This window comes from Anoplopoma fimbria, chromosome 8, assembly GCF_027596085.1.
Source record: "Anoplopoma fimbria isolate UVic2021 breed Golden Eagle Sablefish chromosome 8, Afim_UVic_2022, whole genome shotgun sequence".
Taxonomy (NCBI): Eukaryota; Metazoa; Chordata; class Actinopteri; order Perciformes; family Anoplopomatidae; genus Anoplopoma; species Anoplopoma fimbria.
In genome coordinates this window covers 3,478,726-3,497,565 of record NC_072456.1, presented here as the reverse complement: position 1 = coordinate 3,497,565, position 18,840 = coordinate 3,478,726, and the positions used below count along the sequence as shown (strand labels likewise).

The 18,840-nt window shown below is 39.9% G+C and overlaps 2 protein-coding genes across 2 annotated transcripts; one reads left to right on the top strand and one right to left on the bottom strand.

Annotated features, from left to right (window-relative positions):
* Positions 1-86: 86 nt before the first annotated feature.
* On the bottom strand, positions 87-10,915 carry dars2 (aspartyl-tRNA synthetase 2, mitochondrial). Its single transcript, XM_054602669.1, has 17 exons — positions 10,451-10,915; positions 9,064-9,163; positions 8,083-8,149; positions 7,868-7,969; positions 6,464-6,559; positions 6,246-6,369; positions 5,842-5,888; positions 5,526-5,632; positions 5,320-5,389; positions 4,524-4,703; positions 4,129-4,236; positions 3,865-3,927; positions 3,078-3,230; positions 2,724-2,942; positions 2,496-2,606; positions 2,319-2,394; positions 87-1,379 (listed from the first exon to the last, which is right to left on the bottom strand). The coding sequence occupies exons 1-17, from the start codon at positions 10,623-10,625 to the stop codon at positions 1,189-1,191; spliced, it is 1,989 nt and encodes a 662-aa protein (XP_054458644.1). The 5' UTR covers positions 10,626-10,915; the 3' UTR covers positions 87-1,188.
* A 1,225-nt stretch (positions 10,916-12,140) lies between these two features.
* On the top strand, positions 12,141-17,803 carry cryz (crystallin, zeta (quinone reductase)). The gene is made up of 8 exons (XM_054602963.1): positions 12,141-12,330; positions 14,116-14,268; positions 14,480-14,643; positions 15,948-15,999; positions 16,104-16,253; positions 16,480-16,581; positions 17,359-17,454; positions 17,552-17,803. The coding sequence occupies exons 1-8, from the start codon at positions 12,223-12,225 to the stop codon at positions 17,711-17,713; spliced, it is 987 nt and encodes a 328-aa protein (XP_054458938.1). The 5' UTR covers positions 12,141-12,222; the 3' UTR covers positions 17,714-17,803.
* The last annotated feature ends 1,037 nt before the right edge of the window (positions 17,804-18,840 follow it).

Here is an 18,840-nt window from a genome sequence, read left to right as displayed (position 1 = left end):
ATCATGCCGTTTATTCTATACACAACAGATCTATTGTACTTCTGTTCAACCTGGGAGAGGGATCCCTCTTCAAATTCCAACGGCCCTTCAAGTGAAGTAGAGTACATGTATCTACACGTGAAGTAAACATTCTTGTCCATGTGTATTTTTCCTTATCAATCAGGAATATTCAAACCATGTTTTGAATAGTCTTAGTTTAATGTGACGTTTTGTATCTGCAGTTTTTAAATTGAGCTGACATTCATTTCTCTATACCCCCTCCAACTTTATATGATATCAACGTATGATATTTAAGGACATCTCCACATTTTCCAAGCCTGTCTCAGAGCAATAATCATAAGCAAATATGTTGGTAATGTTAATTGTTCCTCTTGTTCTCAATAGCCACAAAGAGTTTCCTTTCCAGTTTCAGTGATGGTGCTAGTTACAAATGAGTAACTTCAGAAGTCATGATGTTTTTAGAGTAATACTCCCTCTTTGTGTTACCATCCCTTGACATAACTCGGCAAGGAAACACAATCTGCGAAACAAAGAGGGAATTTAGCGATAAAAAGACCAACTTTGGAAGACACCCACAATTTAGACTACTGAAGCCTCAGATAATCTTCAGCTGAAAATTTTAACTTTTCCTTTTTTTTTTTCACACAACAAGGGCTGTGGATACTACAGTAACATATTTATCCAGATATTTATTCTTATCACGGTGTAACTCGGACTAAAACTAAATCTTTGGACCATCAAGCGACACAAACCCATACAAAATAATCAACTCTTTTGAGTAAGTACAGCTATAAGTCTTTGAATTGAGGAATTTATTTATATAAAACGTTCAGTATCTATAAACCAACATATCAGTCTGCCCTTGAGTGTCGTTAGCGGTCAGTGAGACTTGACAATGATCTTCTTTGTTCACCCTGTTAATGTTTCAGATTTCCTTAATGTGTGCTGATCCCTTTTTCTCCTCCATTTGAGAGTCACAGTACTGAGATGCAGCCACAGCATCACCTCCTCCTCATTTCCCCTCCTAATCCTAACATCTGCCGGCCGGCTGGCAGAGGTCTTCACAGTTGGTTGTCTGCTCATCTCCGTCTCCTTGTCCTCTCCATCCTCTGCTGTGCGGGTTACAAAGACCTGACAAGGTATCACCCCTTCCTCTGACGTCTCCTTATCTCATCCTTCTTTACCTCCTCACTTCCCCTCTTCTCCTGCTCCCGGCTCTGCTGGCCATTTGACAGAGATGTGGTAGGACTTCAGCTCCTCCTCAGACACAAAGTCAGGGGCAGAGCTCATGAGGTCGTGACCCCGGAACGACTTGGGGAAGGCGATGACGTCACGGATGCTGTGAGCGCCGACCATGATGGAGACCAGCCGGTCCAAACCTAGAAAAGCATGGAAGAGTGAAAAAATTACTTAGTAATTATATATCCTCCTCCCCTTTTTAGTCCATGAATGGTTCATTTTTGGTAATAGTATTAATATTACATTTATACTCTCTCTCTCTGCACCACTGCCTCTTTAACCCTACTGTCAAATCCATAACTGAGTTCCATCCGACCCAAATGAGCTCAACAACTGCTACCGGATTTAGCCAATTAGCACATGTTAGCTAGACTTTAGCTAGAGTAACAACAGTGTCAAAGTAATTCTGAATAAACTGTCTAGCTTCTCACAAATCTGTAAAGAGCAATAAGTCAAACTCCTTCTCTGTAGTTGCTCAAGCCAACATAAGCTAGCTAACACTGCTAAGTTTGATGCCGTGTAATAATCCATGAAAACAAGCCAGCTAGCAAGCTTTAGGTACTGTGTCTGTGTACTGTGTGTATTCACAGTACAGCCGTTGCCTCTAGTTGGTTGGTTCAGAATACCTTTAGCATTGTTGTTGCTCTAGCTAACAGGAGCTAACTGGCTAAATTTGGTAGCAGTTGTTGAGCTTGCTAGCTGAAGAAAGAAGCAGGTATGATTGGCTGAAAATGGGGAGGATGGTGACAACACCACTGTCTTGAAAAGTGCTATTATGGAATAAAACTGACTTTTGTCAATCCTTGACTGGGAGCAAATTCTTCATATTCAAATGAATGGGGAGCAAAATGATCTGTGACTGTATCCTCAAGTGTCTGCAGCAGGGCCTGCCTTCCTGACAGCAGACGGTTACAGTTTCCTAGACCTAGTGAGCATATGATCCAGGGTTTATTTTGGAGGTAAACACTGTTGCTAAAGGAAGCACCCCAATAAAATAAAATAAATTAGTTTTTTTACTTCGCTAAACTAGCTCAGTGTTTGCCAAAGCCGGCTGTGGTCTAGTGCAGAGATGACCTCACCAAGAGCAATGCCTCCATGTGGTGGTGCTCCAGAGTCCAGAGCCTCCAGCAGGTGAGAGAGAAGACTGGGGTCCTCCTGCAGCAGACGCAGTTATCATAAAAAGCAGTTCAAAAGCAGTTATGACCGGTAATTTATGCAAACCGATTCCAAAACTGTCAAGGTATACAAGGACTGACCTTGAGGACACCCTTCAGGACGTGAAGCTGCTCCGTGGCCTTGTGGATGCGGATTGAGCCTCCTCCAATCTCACAGCCGTTCAGCACCAGGTCATAGTGTTGACCACGAACCTGTAAATGACAACCCATAGACATTGATGCATCCCCTGTGACGCGTATGATTATTTCTAAACGTTCCAAAAATGAATAGAAAAAGACAGTAATATAAGAGTGGATCTACGTGACTACCTTGTGTGGCTCTGTGTAGAGTAGCTGTGTGTCCTCTGGCAATGGGGCAGTGAATGGATGGTGGGCTGACTCCAGCTGCTCCGGCTCCTCTTCTTTGGGCAAGAAGAGGGGGAAGTCCACAACCCACAGGAAGTGGAAGGCTGAGTGGTCACGGACTGACGCGCCGTGTGACTCCAGGAACTCCGCACACCGCAGACGAAGATTACCCAGCAATGGGCGCTGCAAGTGGAGAGGTGGGGAGGCGTAGCAAGACACGTGAGCGAGGAAGGGCAGGATGGAAAGACAGAACAGATGGAATTAACATATTTACGTTATGTTTAGAACTTTTCCTCTTGACGTCAGTGAGTCTCTTACCACAGTGTTGAGGGGCCCGGAAGCCATCAGCAGCAGGTCTCCTGGTTTTGCTCCGGTCCTCTGCAGCAGCTCGTCTGTGGCTGAAACAGACAGCAGCTTCTTCAGCGGAGACTTCAATGACCCATCTGCTTTGACAAGCACCACGCTGAGTTCCTTGGGACAAAACATGTGCAGATGAAGAAAACTAAATAATGAAGACAAAATTAGAAATTACTGGGGGTGGATGAATGAATCATAATGACTCTTGTGACACCACAAGGTTTACATGTGTAGTTTGGGGTCAAATGTCTCAATAGCTATTGGATGGTTTGCCATTAAATTGCATTGCAGAGAAGTGAACCTAGACCAAAAGGAGTCTTGTGGCTTTAAAGAGAGAATAGATAACGTCTTCAGTTTCCTGTCAGAAAGGGCTGTGTGACAGCAAGGTGAAGTGGGGAAAATATTCTCAATGTAGCGTACACATAAACTGTAATTGCATTTTTTTAGGTGTCTAAAATACTTCCACAGTAGTACATTGCTTTGCTCCTGTGCTTGTACTGACTCTGGAGAAGTGTCTCATATAAGCACACTTAAAAAAAATCAGAACTATCCAATTAAGATGTTTTGCAACTTTGACGGATGCTTTTTTTAAGTCACGAATAATCTATATTAACTAGAAATATTGATTTAAAGCCACTTAAACTTTGCTTGCTTCAAAAGGTCCTATTTGCTACAGGGCTCATTAGTACAAAACAACAAGAAATTGATGTAACATGAAATGGTGACATCACAAGAAAAACAAACCAACCTGGCCAAACTGAGTCTTGGCTGTTTGTTTCAGTTCTTTCAAGTCTTTCCCAGTAAACAGTTCCTGTGGTCGGACACAAGTCAGAGAGGATCATTTGAGTCAGACAGCTGTAACGGTGGTCAACAAAAGGCAAGATATCATCAAGCCTGTTACTTCCAAACATAGTTCTGTTTGTGATGTAACAGCGTCTTGTTCTCATCATTATTGTAAGTCCAGTATGCTCTGGATTTCTTTTTTGACAGGGCAGACAGGTTTTGCTCTTACCGCTCCACTGGGGACACAGACGGCCTGGACGGAGCCTCCCGGCTGGCCGAGAGCTGATCTGAGAAATTCAATTTCCGTGGATAAGAAAACCTGACCGAGGTCGATCAGCTGGACCGACAGACAGAAAGACAGGGATTTAGACACGTGTGCTTAAACATCAAAAAAACACTGCTGGTCCCACCGACATATTCATACTCAGAAGAGCATTACTTGCCTTCAACAGCAATGAGCTTTATATTTAGGTCTTATTTTAAAAATCAAACTCCACCACTGATGTTAGGACAGTAATTACAGTGATGTAATGAGCTTAATTATTTTCTCCTGTAAAAGGTCCCGTCCTGATATCAAGTCATCTAGGAGAAATTAAGAAAAAAAGGAATGAGCAAACGGCCCACCTTCATACTGAATCTGGTGTCGGGTTTGTCCACACCGTAGTCCCTCATGGCCTCTTCATAAGTCATGGTTTGGAAAGGGACCTTAATGGGACCTTTTTCTGCAGGCCAGGAGTACTGCAACAGACCCTCCACCAGGGACATGATGCCTGCCTGGTCCACAAAAGACATTTCTATGTCTACCTGGGAGAGATAACGAGAGGACGCCCAGTCAGAGAACACGGGTCAGGACTGTGACACCAACCAGCTAAGTCCAAGTCAACACCAGGACCGTGAGCAAAGATGAGCTGGCTCAAAAACAGGACAAATAAAACCAGGGTCAGAATCTAGACCAGAGGAACACAAACATTATCTCCCAAAGTATGCTTTTTTTTTTTTATTTCGTTTTTTAGGATACACATACTTTGTTATATTATGTATATAGTTGCCGTTCTTTTCATATTCTTCTGATATTCTGAGCTACATTTCGTGCTACTCAATCCAGCACCAGCTAACTGGTGTATATAAAGGTGATGAATGAGGCATTTATAATACTGAGGAGAGTAAGGAACCTGGTTTTTAGACCCAGACTAAGTTCCATTGTCGTTTGAGGGTAAGGATTCCTAGTTTTCACCCAGGTGACCCGGGTAACCTAACTTCCCTGATCTAGTCTGGTCTAGGTCAAACTGGAATATTTCAGCTCCAGTACCGGTCACTATTTACATAAAAAAGTACAGTAAAGTCACAATATAAAACCTGTGAGATATAAAAAAATATGCATCTTGTCAGCGCGTTTTTCTCCGTTCCTCCTCCATGTTACCTGGGTAAACTCCGGCTGCCGGTCCGGTTTGGAGCCTTCATCCCGGTAGCACCGAGCCATCTGGAAGTACCTGCCACCATGACAATGATGAACATAGACAAAGAATCCCTTGAATTGATAACAAAAGATCACATCCCATAAATAATACACACCCAACACAACACAACTGCAACACACAGAGAGTCGGGCATGTGTCCTGCACCCACCTGTCTATTCCAGCCACCATGAGGAGCTGTTTAAACTGCTGTGGACTCTGGGGCAAAGAGTAAAACCGACCCGGCTCTCTGGACGGAACCACAAACTCTTTGGCTCCCTGAAACACAAAACAATGAACTGAGTCTAAGGGAAACAAAAATCCGAGACTTTTCCTAAATTTTATACAAACAATCTTTTTCTTAAACTGATTATACAGTAACTTGGAGACAGTTCTTAGATTCCTTGAATGTTTGTTTGTTAAAGAACGGTTAAAGTGACTTTGGTTCTGTGTCGTTGTAATCTTTACATAATAAAGGACATTCTTACCCCTGGTGTTCTTTTAAACAAGGTAGGAGTTTCCACGTCGACAAAACCTACAAATGACAAATTAAATAAGACATGCTTAAGCAATGAGGACCTGGATGCTACCATTTTATAAAAAAAACTATTCTGGTGATCTATTTTCTAAATCTGATCTGAATAGTTTTCTTTATGTTTATGACTTAAGAACAAGGTGAAACAAAAAGGTTTTGTCAAGATAATCTTTCTATATTCCTTATCTTTTTTTCTTCCCTCTGTGACATGGGAAGCCTCTTGTGGCCAAAATTAAAATAAACAGTTAAGAACAGGTGAAAGAGCTCTTTTTTAAGTCACATACACAAAAACAAATCAGATCAGATTTAGTGAGCCTGGAAAAAAAGATGACGGGAAATGAAACCCACTCTCCTTACCGTGCTCATTACAGAGGTATTCTCTCATCTTCATCACCAGCTGAGACCTCAGTCTGAGGTTCTTCTGCATCTGAGAAGACCTCAGGTCCAGGTAGCGATACTGCATCCGTAAAGACTCAGATTTCTGTACAATCATACAACAGAACACAATAATTTATCATTAACAAAGATAGTAAATCACATTACCTGCTGGAACATTTGTAAAATTGTCAACTTACTTTGACAAAGTCTTTAATCTCAAAAGGCAACTTCCGGCACAGATTAAAAACTTCCACGCTCTCAGCCAGGATTTCTATTTCTCCTGTCGGCATCCCCTGTTGGTGATGAGAGCAGCAGAATGAGAAAATGGAGCACTCTGAATAAGAAACGACTACTACAAATGTTTGCTCTACTAACAACCAAAGTTTAGAGAAAGCCTTTAAAAATACCCTGAAAATTCAGATTTACATTTAAAACTTAACAATATATTACAACAATTCAAAGTAATCCTTGATATGATTAAAGACATTTACTGAAAAAGATTGTTGGATATTTGTTCCTGTGCACTCCCAAAAGGCTTCCTGATTTTCAGACAATAAAAAAAAGAAATAAAATGAAACACAACACACATCATCACATTTCATGGTCATGTACATTTTTTTAGTTGTGTGTTAGGAGGTGTGCAAAAGGAGCTTTTTCCCCTTTTTTTTTTTTACGAAAATGCATTGTCAATCAATCAATCAATCAATCAATCAATCAATCAATCAATCTTTATTCATACAGCACCCTTTGAACAAATCACATTCACTTCAAAATGCTAAAAAAGTAGAATTTTGATAAAACAAAATTCAGTAAAAAAACAAAACAAGGAAAGATGAAAAAAGTATAAATGTAAAAGCCAGAATACAAAGATGGGTTTTTATCTTACTTTGCATAGTTTGGTGCACTATCATGTAGTGCCTTATACATTCATCAAATTGCTTTGAAATAAATTCAAAAACTATCAGGTGAGCAGTGCAAAGGCTTTTAAATATGCGGATTCTGTGCTCTCCTCTTGGTCTGCCGACTCCTGCAGCAGAATTTAGGATTAACTGTAGCTGATGTTTTGTATTTCTCGGTTGACCAGGAAATAGAACGTTACAAAGGTCTAACCTGCTAGTTATAAAAGCGTGCGTCAGTGTCTCAGAGAGAGGAATGCCAAAAACGAAAGACAGAAAAGAATCCGTCTCACCGCTTCATAAAAACTTTACAGTAAGTTTTGGCATTTTTATGCTGCTCTCTGCTGGACAACATTAAAGAAACAATTTATTCAGTTACCACTGACAAAAAGCTTGTGATTTATAGTTTATAACAATGTGTATTTCACTTTATTTCTTTGACTGATTTGCTGTTACTTTAGCATTTCAACTCATTTAATTGACAAATTATTACTTCAGATTTATTGTTCTGACAAAGTCTTAAAAACTGAGGTTAGATAACTAGTGAATACAGATTATCAATAGAGTAAAAACATTTGGCCACAGCCAAATGTTCACACCCTGTTGTTTCCATACATAAAGTGTTTAATGTCCTCATATGAATAAGGGGACCTGCTTTTGACAGCCAGTTGTGATGTTTAATGTTACACACAAACACACACACACCTTGTTCTCCTGCCCCGTGGGTCGTCGTCTGACTGTTCCTGTAACCTTGACGACAGACTCGGCTGTGAGATCGCACAGCGCTGCTTTTAAATGACTCGCAGACTGAAAACCATAGGAAAAAAACTGAAGATTAAACACCAGTGAAACACAACTTCTTGAGTTGACCATCAAAAAGAACAGGAGCATTGTTGTTCTTGAATCGTTTTCTTCCTTACCTCTTCCTGAGGGATTAGAATTTGGGCCAAGCCGCTGAAATCTCGCAGGATGACAAACAGGTCCTGCCTGTTGGAGGCAGAAACATTGTTAAAATACTACCTTTGAGGGAGACAAAGGAGGCAAAACAGCCAACTCTGCAACCGTCAAGTTGTAATATAAATGTAATTACACATTTTCTCTTAATCACATTTAGAATTGTGCAGAAATGTACGTAGAGGTTGAATTAAAATGTAATAGTGACATTCACTGCTTGTCCTACACAGCAGTGAGTGAGCATTTCAATTATTAAGCTGTGACTTAAATGTTATCGGTGCAAATGGAAAATTAAGCTACATTGTTTATATTTTGCATTTTATTAGTCAATTTCGATTTAACATTTGAATATTGTCCACTGTACAGCAGGTAAAGTGTTTGAAAATGAAATGGTCAAACACCATTTCAATTTTTTTAAATGGTTAGAAAATGCATTTTAATTTTGACTTAAATATCACTTGCATAAAAAGATTAAATCAAGTTAAACTGTTTATATTGAATTCAAATTTTCAAATTTAAATCAACGTTTAAAGAAAAAGAGTTAAAAAAAAAAAAATCAAGTAAACAGCTTTTCCATTTGAATGTTAATGTGATCATAGGAGTATGTGAAAATGAAACTAGATTTTTGCATTTTCATTTTTACTCAAATAATAAATATATGTGGAAATTGTAATTATTTTAACAAAGTCCTCTGTGAGCTTCCATACTTTTATGAGGCCTTACTGGCAGGCTGAGATGGTTTGTTACGAGATGTTTGTTTCATATTTAGCCATCCTAGGGATAGCACCTCTGTCTTTGATCCAGACCCAAACATGTTATCAACTATTACATGGTCCCAATAGGATAGACCCTACAGACTTTGGTGGTCCTCTGCTGGTAAACTGTGACTTCTTGTTGCTATATGGAGCCCCCGGTGTTTGAAGGCGATAGCAGCAGTAACAGAATACCTGAGGTATTGGACCCAGCCGCACAGAGAGACTTTCTCTCCCACATGATCCGATCTCAGCTCTCCACAGGTGTGACTCCTGAACGACAGACTGCTGGGACCTGGAAGAGGAACAAGATGAAGACTGTGGATGGACCATAACTGGAATGGTTGTGATCATATGACTTTATCTTCTACACATTTCCATTGTCCAAATCTAATATAATACAAGTTATTACAAGCAAGCTGTAATGCTGGTAAATTACAAAATACCAAAACACATATGTAGTTTTCAATTGAAACACAATTTCTTACTTTCAACATAAATTTGATTAGTTCATGAGATTTTGCATAACTTTGTAAAAACTCCATGTAAATAAATATCATTATATATGTATATCGTGATAATGATTTAAATCATATCAGACTCCATTATTAATGGTGTATTTTTATTAACATTTGCAACTGCTGCATTCCATTTAGAGCAGGTCCTGTCCACCGTTCTGGCTCACCTCAATAGCTTACTGTGACATTTAAAGGGACGGAGCAATAGTCAAAACATTTACAACCCATGTCTTTTCCTTGACCTCAATAGTAAATGCTATGAAGTCATAAGGATTTAATAGGAGACAGCCGCGGTGCTAGAAGGAATCCGACTGCACTTAGACTAAGGCTACGTCATTTTAATATGACGGATGTCATTGACATGGGTCTGCCGTCACTTTAAATGTTGCTGCCGCAAGGAATTGTGTGACGGCTTTATCTCCCTCCTTTCGTAAAGGACAGTCAAGTGTACCACAGGCAGCAACCTATGGTCCGGAAGGAGTTTAACGTCACTTCCGTAACATTGTGACCTCATAAAGTTACAGAAGTGAAGGAGAGAATTCAATGGAGCCGTTTCTGGCAGCTCAGGAGCAGTGATTCTGAGGGGGAGGGTAACTCCTTTTAGACGTTGACTTCAGGTTTTACACTCTACAGACTTTTTACATGTACAAAAATATATATAACACACTAAAGGAGAGGGAAAAAGTGGAAAAGCATAATAGGGCCACTTTAAGATACTTCACTTAGTAGTTTCAATTAGTTGGGAACATTCGCACTAAAAAAGCCAATTGTTAATGTTATAAGAAACAAAGAAGACTTCACATTTTTTTCACAGCAGATTCGTACATTTGTAATATAGTATGAATTTCAAGCAGTTGTTTTTTTTTTTTTAAACTGATATGTGACACCTTTTGTTTATTTACTTAATAAACAAATTACTTTTTTTGGGGGGGGTATATAAATAACACACGTCATTATTTTACGTATACACAGCCTGGATCGTTATGGGAGTCACTGTCCACAGTCACTGTCAGCTACAGTCAGTCAGCTTACTATAAGTGACTCCATAAAACACTTCAGAATACCTGTGGTTGGAGACTCAGACTTGCAGAGTCGGTACGAGCAGCTCAGGTGTCTGAGTTGAGGTCTCCACAGCGGCCGTCCTTGACGGGAGGTCGAGGCTGAGCTCTGGTACCACACGGTGTGAGCTCGGAGTCCACTCAACACTCTCCGCAGCACACACCTGCTCATTGTTGCCATGTTGTTCTATGACCAGTTAACTAAGGCTGTCGGATTCATTAACGACGTCATGTCAGCGCGAGTCTTGTTGTTTTGAATGAAGCACGTGGGCGCTGTTAGAGAGAGCTTCTTATGTATTGACACCGTTACTCAATGGACATCACTGAGCCGGTCAGGACGAAAACACCGCCGCTGTCACTTCGTCTTCCGGGTTCCGCGTTCTCGTCCTGAGCGAGCGGCTCTCGCGACTCTCTGCTCATGTGAATGGGCTTATCAGTCGCGCTACCCTTAGCTCAATGCTAGTCCATTCGATGAGACGTAAACGGATGGGCGGTCGTTATAGCGACATGGACCAAAGCAGTCAATCTGCAACATCATCGATTTTCAGTCGGCAATCAACTGATCGACATCGTCAAAATGTGTTTAGATATTTAAAACCAACTACCATGGTGACAAGAAAATTGTGTTTTAGTCCTTTTTATGAAGTAAATTCAAAATACAAAAAAAAACTAAAAATGTCAACAATAAAAGACCATTAAATAGGACATAAACAAGAATATATAAATGGAATATAAAACAGACTGAGGCTCATAATTCAATTGAAAACAATGAAACATTATCATTTCATAGCGTATGTAGTTGAATCCAAACTTGGAACCTTCTAAGAAAGCAAGGAAGTTTGATGGGAAGATGGGATCATATAAATTACATATTTTCCAGTACTATAGCCCTATAGACCAGAAATTAGAGAAAGCAGTGACTGTTTAATTTGATAGCTGGTTTAAAATACTTTACTTCAGGATGCAATTATATATTTTATGTTACACTTTCCAATTCAGACTGTATGATTGATTGACAGTTCTCTGCTAAAGTCTAATATTATTCTTTTGGGCCAAAGTACGATTGAATGAAGAAAAAAAAACATGATAAAAAAAAGAAAAGCAATGAACCAAATTCCTCTAGAGTCTGGACAGTGAAAGGTGACCCAGTCAGGATATATCTGTCTATTTAATCATTCATTATAATTATATGAAAATGGAAATAGAGTAGTTTTTTTGGTACTGCTGTAATTATTACTCCAGAAGAACCCGTTAAATAGTGAAATAAAAAACACCAGTTTACTCATGAGAAATCATCTGTAAATGTTTTCATTGGTTTGGAGGAGCTTTGTCAATTCTTAGAAGATAATAATAATGAATGTAATGAATTTATTTGTAATGCAATATTGAGCAAACAATTTCAAAGTACTACACAAGAAAAAAAAAAAAAAAAAAAAGTAAAAGTTAAAATTTAGAGATAGAACGTTTTTAAAAAACAACTTTGAAAGGCTTTTTAAAAAGGTATTTTTTAGGCCTTTTTAGATAACCCTGATGATGTCGTCATGGGTTATTTTAACAAGATGTAAAGCTTTCTACCACACTGCTTTCATTTTTAAAACACTTTGATTTGTATTGAATATTATTCATCTTCAATCCTCTATCAAACCTGGCAACTGCAGTACACTCCTGTCCAGATATCGGCGCTGAAGCGCTTATAACCGGATCTGTGAACCGCAGAAGCTGTGTGGAGGAGTGGGACGTCCCTGTTGGAGGTTCGTTCACCGGCCCTCTGCGCACACATGTCGGGCTGCAGGCTGATGAGAGCCATCAGAGTGAGCCAGTTCGGAGCTCCGTCGGTGCTCAGACTCCGCTCGGATGTGACCGTCCCACAGCCCGGACACAGACAGGTGAGACGGACGGACGGAAGCCTGATGTGTCAACACCACACAGGCTACAGGTGGAAGTTGAGCCATAGGGAAAAACAACAACTGCAATCAGGGGCGCCGAAAAGGGGGGGTAAAGGAGACGGATTCTAGGGGCCCATGATGGAGGGGGGCCCAGAGAGGCCCCTAATGATGATGAAATTATAATACAGAAAATAGTATATAATAGTATAATAGTATATAATAGTCAAAAATACCATTAAAATGCATAATTGTATGTAAAATAGCATCAAAAATTTTTGCCGCTGTGTTGGGGGCCCTGTAAAGATTCTTTTCATGGGGCCCAAAATCCCTAGCGGCGCCCCTGACTGCAATAACCGTCCCTGTTGTGTAATAGCAGTGTTGGGAAACCTACTTTAGAAATGGCTTACAGATTTCTATTTATAGTTGCTTAAAATGTAATAAGCAATGTAACTGTTTCAATCTTTCATTCAAATAATGTAATGTATAACGTTTGGTTACTTTTTATAGTACATGTTTCAAACTGTGAAATAAAGCTGAGAAGTCTGATTAATAATAATAATAATGGATTTTATTTATATAGCACACTTTAAAATACAAAGAAATCTCAAGGTGCTGCACAGGGTAGAACAATCACAATAATCAAATATAATAATAAAACACTAAAAACAAACAAAAAATAAAATAAAAATTTAAATTAATTAATTAATTTAATCATAATGAAATCTAAGAATATCTATTAAAACCGAACAACCACCCAAACACAAGCAATCCAAATTATCAAGACCCTAGGGGAAGGCAGAGAGGAACAGGTGAGTTTTAAGACTTGATTTAAAAGCGGTGAGGGAGTCTAAGGCCCTGATCTTCTCCGGGAGCTCATTCCACATTACTGTCAAACTTTAATAAAAGTCCTTCAATATAACTTGAAATAAGCTGGAAACCAAGCAGCAGAATAAATGTTCTAAGGATAAGCTTTTTACTGAAAATAATATATTTGGATGTAACACTTTTGCAATCACCAACATTTTTTTATTACTTACTGTAATTTAATTACATATTTATTTCTCAGTAAATGTACACTGTCATATAATTACGTAATTACGTATTGTGTAAGATTGACATAAAAGTAAAGTTGCTAGTCCCTTTAAACCCCCAGTGTTATTGTGAAGTGGATTAAATGTTAAACACCAAAAAATAATCTTTAACTTGTCTTTGTATGTGCAAACACAGGCCTAACTTTCCTGCTTTCTTTCTGGTGTCAATTGCACATATATATGAGCAATTGCAATTGAGCTGGGGAAACATATCATCATCTGTTGTGCTTTGCCTTTGGCTATTGATATGTCCTTTAATCTCTAGTGTCCCCATATTTTTCTTTTGCATACAATGCCTATAAAAAGTATTCACCCCCTTGGATCTGACTTGGCCAGAACATTCACCTTGTGGTCTTTGAACCATTTCTGGCACTCAGTTGATCTCCATTTCACTAATTGTGACACTGCTGGCATCAACTAGCTGGACCTCTGTTGAATTAGGTCAGTCACTTTAAAGGGGGTGAATATTTATGCAAACACTTATTTTACACTATATATTTTGAATTAATTGACATTAGTTTGTAAAAATCTGTTTTCACTTTAACATGAAAGAAGCTTTTTTTTGCAAATTCTTGTCAAAAAAGCCAAATTATATTGACCATGATTTCATGTATAAAAGCAACAAAAGGGGATAACATCTAAGGGGGGTGAATACTTTTTATAGGCATTGTATATAACTATCTCTCTGCTGCAGGTGTTGATTCGTGTCCATGCGTGCGGAGTGAACCCCGTGGAAACATACATCCGGGCCGGGACGTACGGCCGTAAGCCCCCCCTGCCATACACACCGGGCACAGATGTGGCCGGAGTCGTGGAAACTGTTGGAGAAGGAGTGACAGCAGTAAAGGTCTGAAAAAAAAACACACGCATAAAAAATTTCAGATCAATCTGATTTGACCTGTATTGGAACACCTAAATACACATATATCTTCGACAGTAAACATGTCAATATGTCAACCTGATAAACAGAAAGCTAACAAAAAGGTTATCCAAGGTTTCAATACTTCCTGACAAATTGCAACTAGAGTTAATCCATTCCTTGTGCGTGTGTTCTCCAGGCAGGAGACCGCGTGTTCACCACAGCCACAGAGTCTGGAGGTTATGCAGAGTACACTGTGGCAGCCGACGAGTGTGTCCACAAGCTGCCCGACGCTCTGCACTTCACCCAGGGTGCAGCCATAGGGATCCCTTACTTCACCGCCTACAGGGCTCTGGTTCACAAGTAAGACCTCAGCTCTCAGCCTGCACTCTTTCATATCGCCCCTTTTTTTTACTCAATTTGTGCTGACGTTTTTTATTTAATTATAACCTGTACCGACAGGTTACTGAAGGTGGACAGTCTCTCATGTCAAAAAACTCCCCCAAGTGAATAAAGATATCAATTAGTTCAGTTTTAGAGATTAAACAAAATAAGATTACATGTATGCTTTTTTTTATCTGCCTGCCTTCACCAACTCCGGCATAAGTGCCCTGAAAGTTACTGCGTAAGGAATTCTCTTTAAATTAATTAAGTTGTTGTGTAAGTATAATTTCCAAGAGTGTGCACTGTGATTTAGCTTTTTAAGTTGGAACCAGCCTCCACTAGAACATGAAAATGCTGAAAATAGTCCCCAACTTGTACACAATTTCCTCCTGTTTCCACCTGTAATGTGTGTTAAAAGCATAGACTGTATATAAGAAGTGGATGTAGTCAGCGTGACGTCACCCATTGGTTTATGATGCCATCTTGCAACCACAAGTGACACAAAAGGGTGGAGCTAAGAACAACGGAACGCTAAAGAAGACATTTTTAGGTGACCAAAATGTTACAATTTCCTTTGATGAACTGAAAACAAACTGTGAAAGGGTTAAAGTTGTAAGAAAAACACAGACAACTCCCGAACCTGTAAACGCTGTGGTAGTGACCTGTCAATCACATGGTAGACCCGCCTTGAATTGTATTTGTAAAACGTTTTTTAAGAGCTCTCTGGGCTGCATTGATGGTTTATTCCCAATGTGGAAGTTACTTAAAACCTGCATTCTCTCTACTGTCCAGCAGGGGGAGACTCCTCTGGTTGAATAGAAGTCTATGAGAAATTGACTATACTTCTCTCTTGATTTATTCCCTCAGTAAACATTGTAAACATGAGTTTATGGTCTCAATCTGTAGTTTCAAGTCTTCATTTCAGCATGATGTTCATTTCGTAAATGATGGTCCATTTAGAGTCGAATAGACCATAAAGCATGGTATGGTACATCTCTACGTCACTCCTCCGCATTCCAAATATGGTAACTTCTGTTCATTGGTTGCGAAAAAAGAAACATGGCGACCGCCGTAATCCAAAATGGCTTCAAAACGGTAGTCAACAAACCAATGGGGGACGTCAAGATGACTAGGTCCACTTCTTATATATAGTTTATGGTTTCAACCTTTTCATGGGATTTGTTTACAATATGAAAAATATAGAACAACACAGGACTTGCCCTTTAAAAAAACGCAGATATTATGACTAAAGTGTGTTTTAACTGACCTGTTGTGTGTTGCAGAGCCCACGCCAAGGCTGGAGAGACCGTCCTCATCCACGGAGCCAGTGGAGGGGTGCACATTTCTGTTTCTTCTTTTTCTAATTATATATATATATATACCTTTTCAAATTAAAATGTCATTACATGTAAGTGTGTGTGTGTCCGGCGTATGTTTAGGTTGGTGTGGCAGCGTGCCAGCTGTCCCGTGCTCTGGGTCTCAAGGTGTTCGGGACAGCAGGGACGCCTGAGGGAATGAAGCTGGTCCTCAGCAACAGAGCTCACCTGGCATTTAATCACAGAGAAGATGGCTACACAGACAAAATCATGGTACACACACACATGAACACACACCCAGCAGGAACACAAGAAGGAAAGGAACTCAAGTCATAAATGAAGCACACCTAGCACTTAAACATTTAATCACCTTTGTATTCCCTGTTTCTTAGTTATGGAGAAAAAGCTGTTTTAGTGGAGGTTACAGGAATATGAACTGTGTTAATGTTTGTGTATGTGTGTGTGTGTGTGTGTGTGTGTGGGGGTGGGTGTTTTCCAGGAAGCCACAGAGGGCAGAGGCATTGATGTGATAGTAGAGATGCTGTCAAATGTCAACCTCAGTAAAGACCTCCAGATGTTGGCCTTAGGAGGACGGGTTACGGTCAGTAGCACTACAGTCCAGGGGCCGTATTCACAAATGATCTTCGCACTAAAAGTTCCTAACAAACAGTTTCCTCTTAAAGGAACAGTTCACACACACACAAAAATAAATAAATCAAAATACATATTTTTTCTCTTACCTGTGGTGCTATGTATCAGTCTAGATTGTTTTGGTGTGAATTTTGGAGATATTTGCAGTAGGGACACCAAAATAATCCAGATTGATAAACAGCACTACAGGTAAGCCGAACAATTGGTATTTTTGATTTTTGGGGTGAACTGTCTCTATAAGATCTTTTCACAGAAATGCAGAGAGATACTTTTACTAAGGAATTTAGCGAATGCCTAAGCTAAGAAAAGGGGCGGGTGGATCCTGTTGCAATGGATTACATCATGTTTTATGAATACTATGTCTACAGTGATTGGTTGAAGGTGCCAGTGAATGAGAAATGAAATATTTATTATTATACAGGGACAGCAGGAACAAATTAGTTAAAATCGAATTTAGACTCTGGAGTCGTCTAGACTTTCTCCAACTTCTCTCTTACTCTTGGACCAAAAAGTTAAGTCTGACAGATCCTTTATTTTTCCACCAGTTAGAAGCTATTTTTAGCCCGAGGATGATTTGTGAATACGACCCCTAGATCTCTAAAGCTCTGTAGTACAGGCCCAAAATCACAGCTAGGCTGTACTACCTAGAGCAGTAGTTGTATCGAGGTGTAGTTTGTTCCTTTACATTACTTCATACACCCTCATATCTCTATCTCCTTTATTCTAGATTGTTGGCTGCAGAGGCTCCATAGAGATCAACCCCAGAGACACCATGGCTAAGGAGAGCAGCATCATGGGAGTGGCCCTTTTCCTCGCCAAGCCGGTACGAAGCATAGGCATCACACAAGCCGTCCTGACACAATGTTCCGGATTGTTAAAATAAAAGTTGTACATCTCTTCCATCTTTACTCCTCTCTCAGGAGGAGAACAAGGAGTGTGCGTCGCTGCTCTACGCGGGGATGGAAGCCGGCTGGCTGCGTCCGGTCGTCGGCTCCCAGTATCCACTTGACAACGCCGCCCAGGCTCACCATGACATCATTGAGTGTCCCGGGGCTGCTGGGAAGACAGTCCTGATCGTGTGATGATGTGATCATAGCACAGGTTTTGGCTATCAATAATTGGGGAAATAATCTTGCTAGCAAACAATGGTTATGTATATAAAATAAATGTATAAAAAAAAAAAAAAATCTTTTTTTTGAATCTTTTTTTGATCCTTTTAAACAATATTTTATATTTGGGTAAAAGGAAGTAAAAGGACTAAAGTTAAAGGTTAATATCTGAGAGGGGTCAAACATGACATCTGTTACTCTCAGGTGACAGCCGGCTCTACTGAGCATGCTCCAGAGAGGGCCAGGTAACTTAAGCTAGACACACTCTGTATCTGCTGCAGCGCTGTAGCAACCGGTAAATGATGGAGCTCCCAGTTTAAGTCTCCCAACAGCCGACTTTACCACAGTTCCACAGGTCATTCTTATGGATTAATATGGCAGGGGAGTTTACCATGTCGCCCACAGTGGTGGACCTTTGGGTTCTGTTCAACAGGTGAGTAGTTAGTAATGGGTTTTTAAATGATCCTGCACTCGAATCAGTATTTCTTTGGTTGAGGTGTATAGAGCAGATGGTTGAAAACTGAAGCCAGGCAGAAAGCAAATCAAGAAAAACCTTATGTGTTCTGGTGCTCTCTTTGATGTATTGTGGTGAATGTTAATCAGCTGTGGGTATATCTTATTTGGTCACACGCTTGCTGGAGATCAGTCAACTAGGATGAGGTTATAATTTTGGATTGGGCAAAAGACAAAATTATAGATAAAATAATTTAATCTAATGTCTAAAAGAGAAATACGTGTGCATATCCTTAAACAAATGTGTGTTCAATTAAATTATGACAAACTGATATCCAGCAAATCTACTGCTCTTCTTGGCAAGACCCGACCTGTGTAGCTGGTTAAGGCAAAGATGATTGGTAAAGGTTAGGCATTGACTTCGAGAAGTTAGAGTCCATTGGTTTCGGGCATAGGATCAGAGCAAATCAGCTTCCCAGTACCTTGGCAAGCATAGTCGCCTGGCCAATCCTAGTGCTTGAATGCTGCACAATGCAGGTCTTGTCAAGAAGAGCAGTGGGATTCATTATAACGCGCCAAAGACACACAATAATGAACCTGATCTACACTACCTGATCACTCACTGCAGATAGCTTTGGAGGAGTAGA

Bases quoted from the DNA above. Each gene is read 5' to 3' on its own strand.
- dars2 (XM_054602669.1), bottom strand. From the start codon at position 10,625: ATGGCAACAATGAGCAGGTGTGTGCTGCGGAGAGTGTTGAGTGGACTC. The intron at 6,370-6,463 runs GTAAGTTGACAA...ATGATTGTACAG, and splicing joins AGATTAAAGACTTTGTCAAA to AAATCTGAGTCTTTACGGAT. The intron at 2,607-2,723 runs GTAGTCACGTAG...TGTCATTTACAG, and splicing joins TCTACACAGAGCCACACAAG to GTTCGTGGTCAACACTATGA.
- cryz (XM_054602963.1), top strand. From the start codon at position 12,223: ATGTCGGGCTGCAGGCTGATGAGAGCCATCAGAGTGAGCCAGTTCGGA. The intron at 12,331-14,115 runs GTGAGACGGACG...TCTCTGCTGCAG, and splicing joins CACAGCCCGGACACAGACAG to GTGTTGATTCGTGTCCATGC. The intron at 16,582-17,358 runs GTCAGTAGCACT...CCTTTATTCTAG, and splicing joins CCTTAGGAGGACGGGTTACG to ATTGTTGGCTGCAGAGGCTC.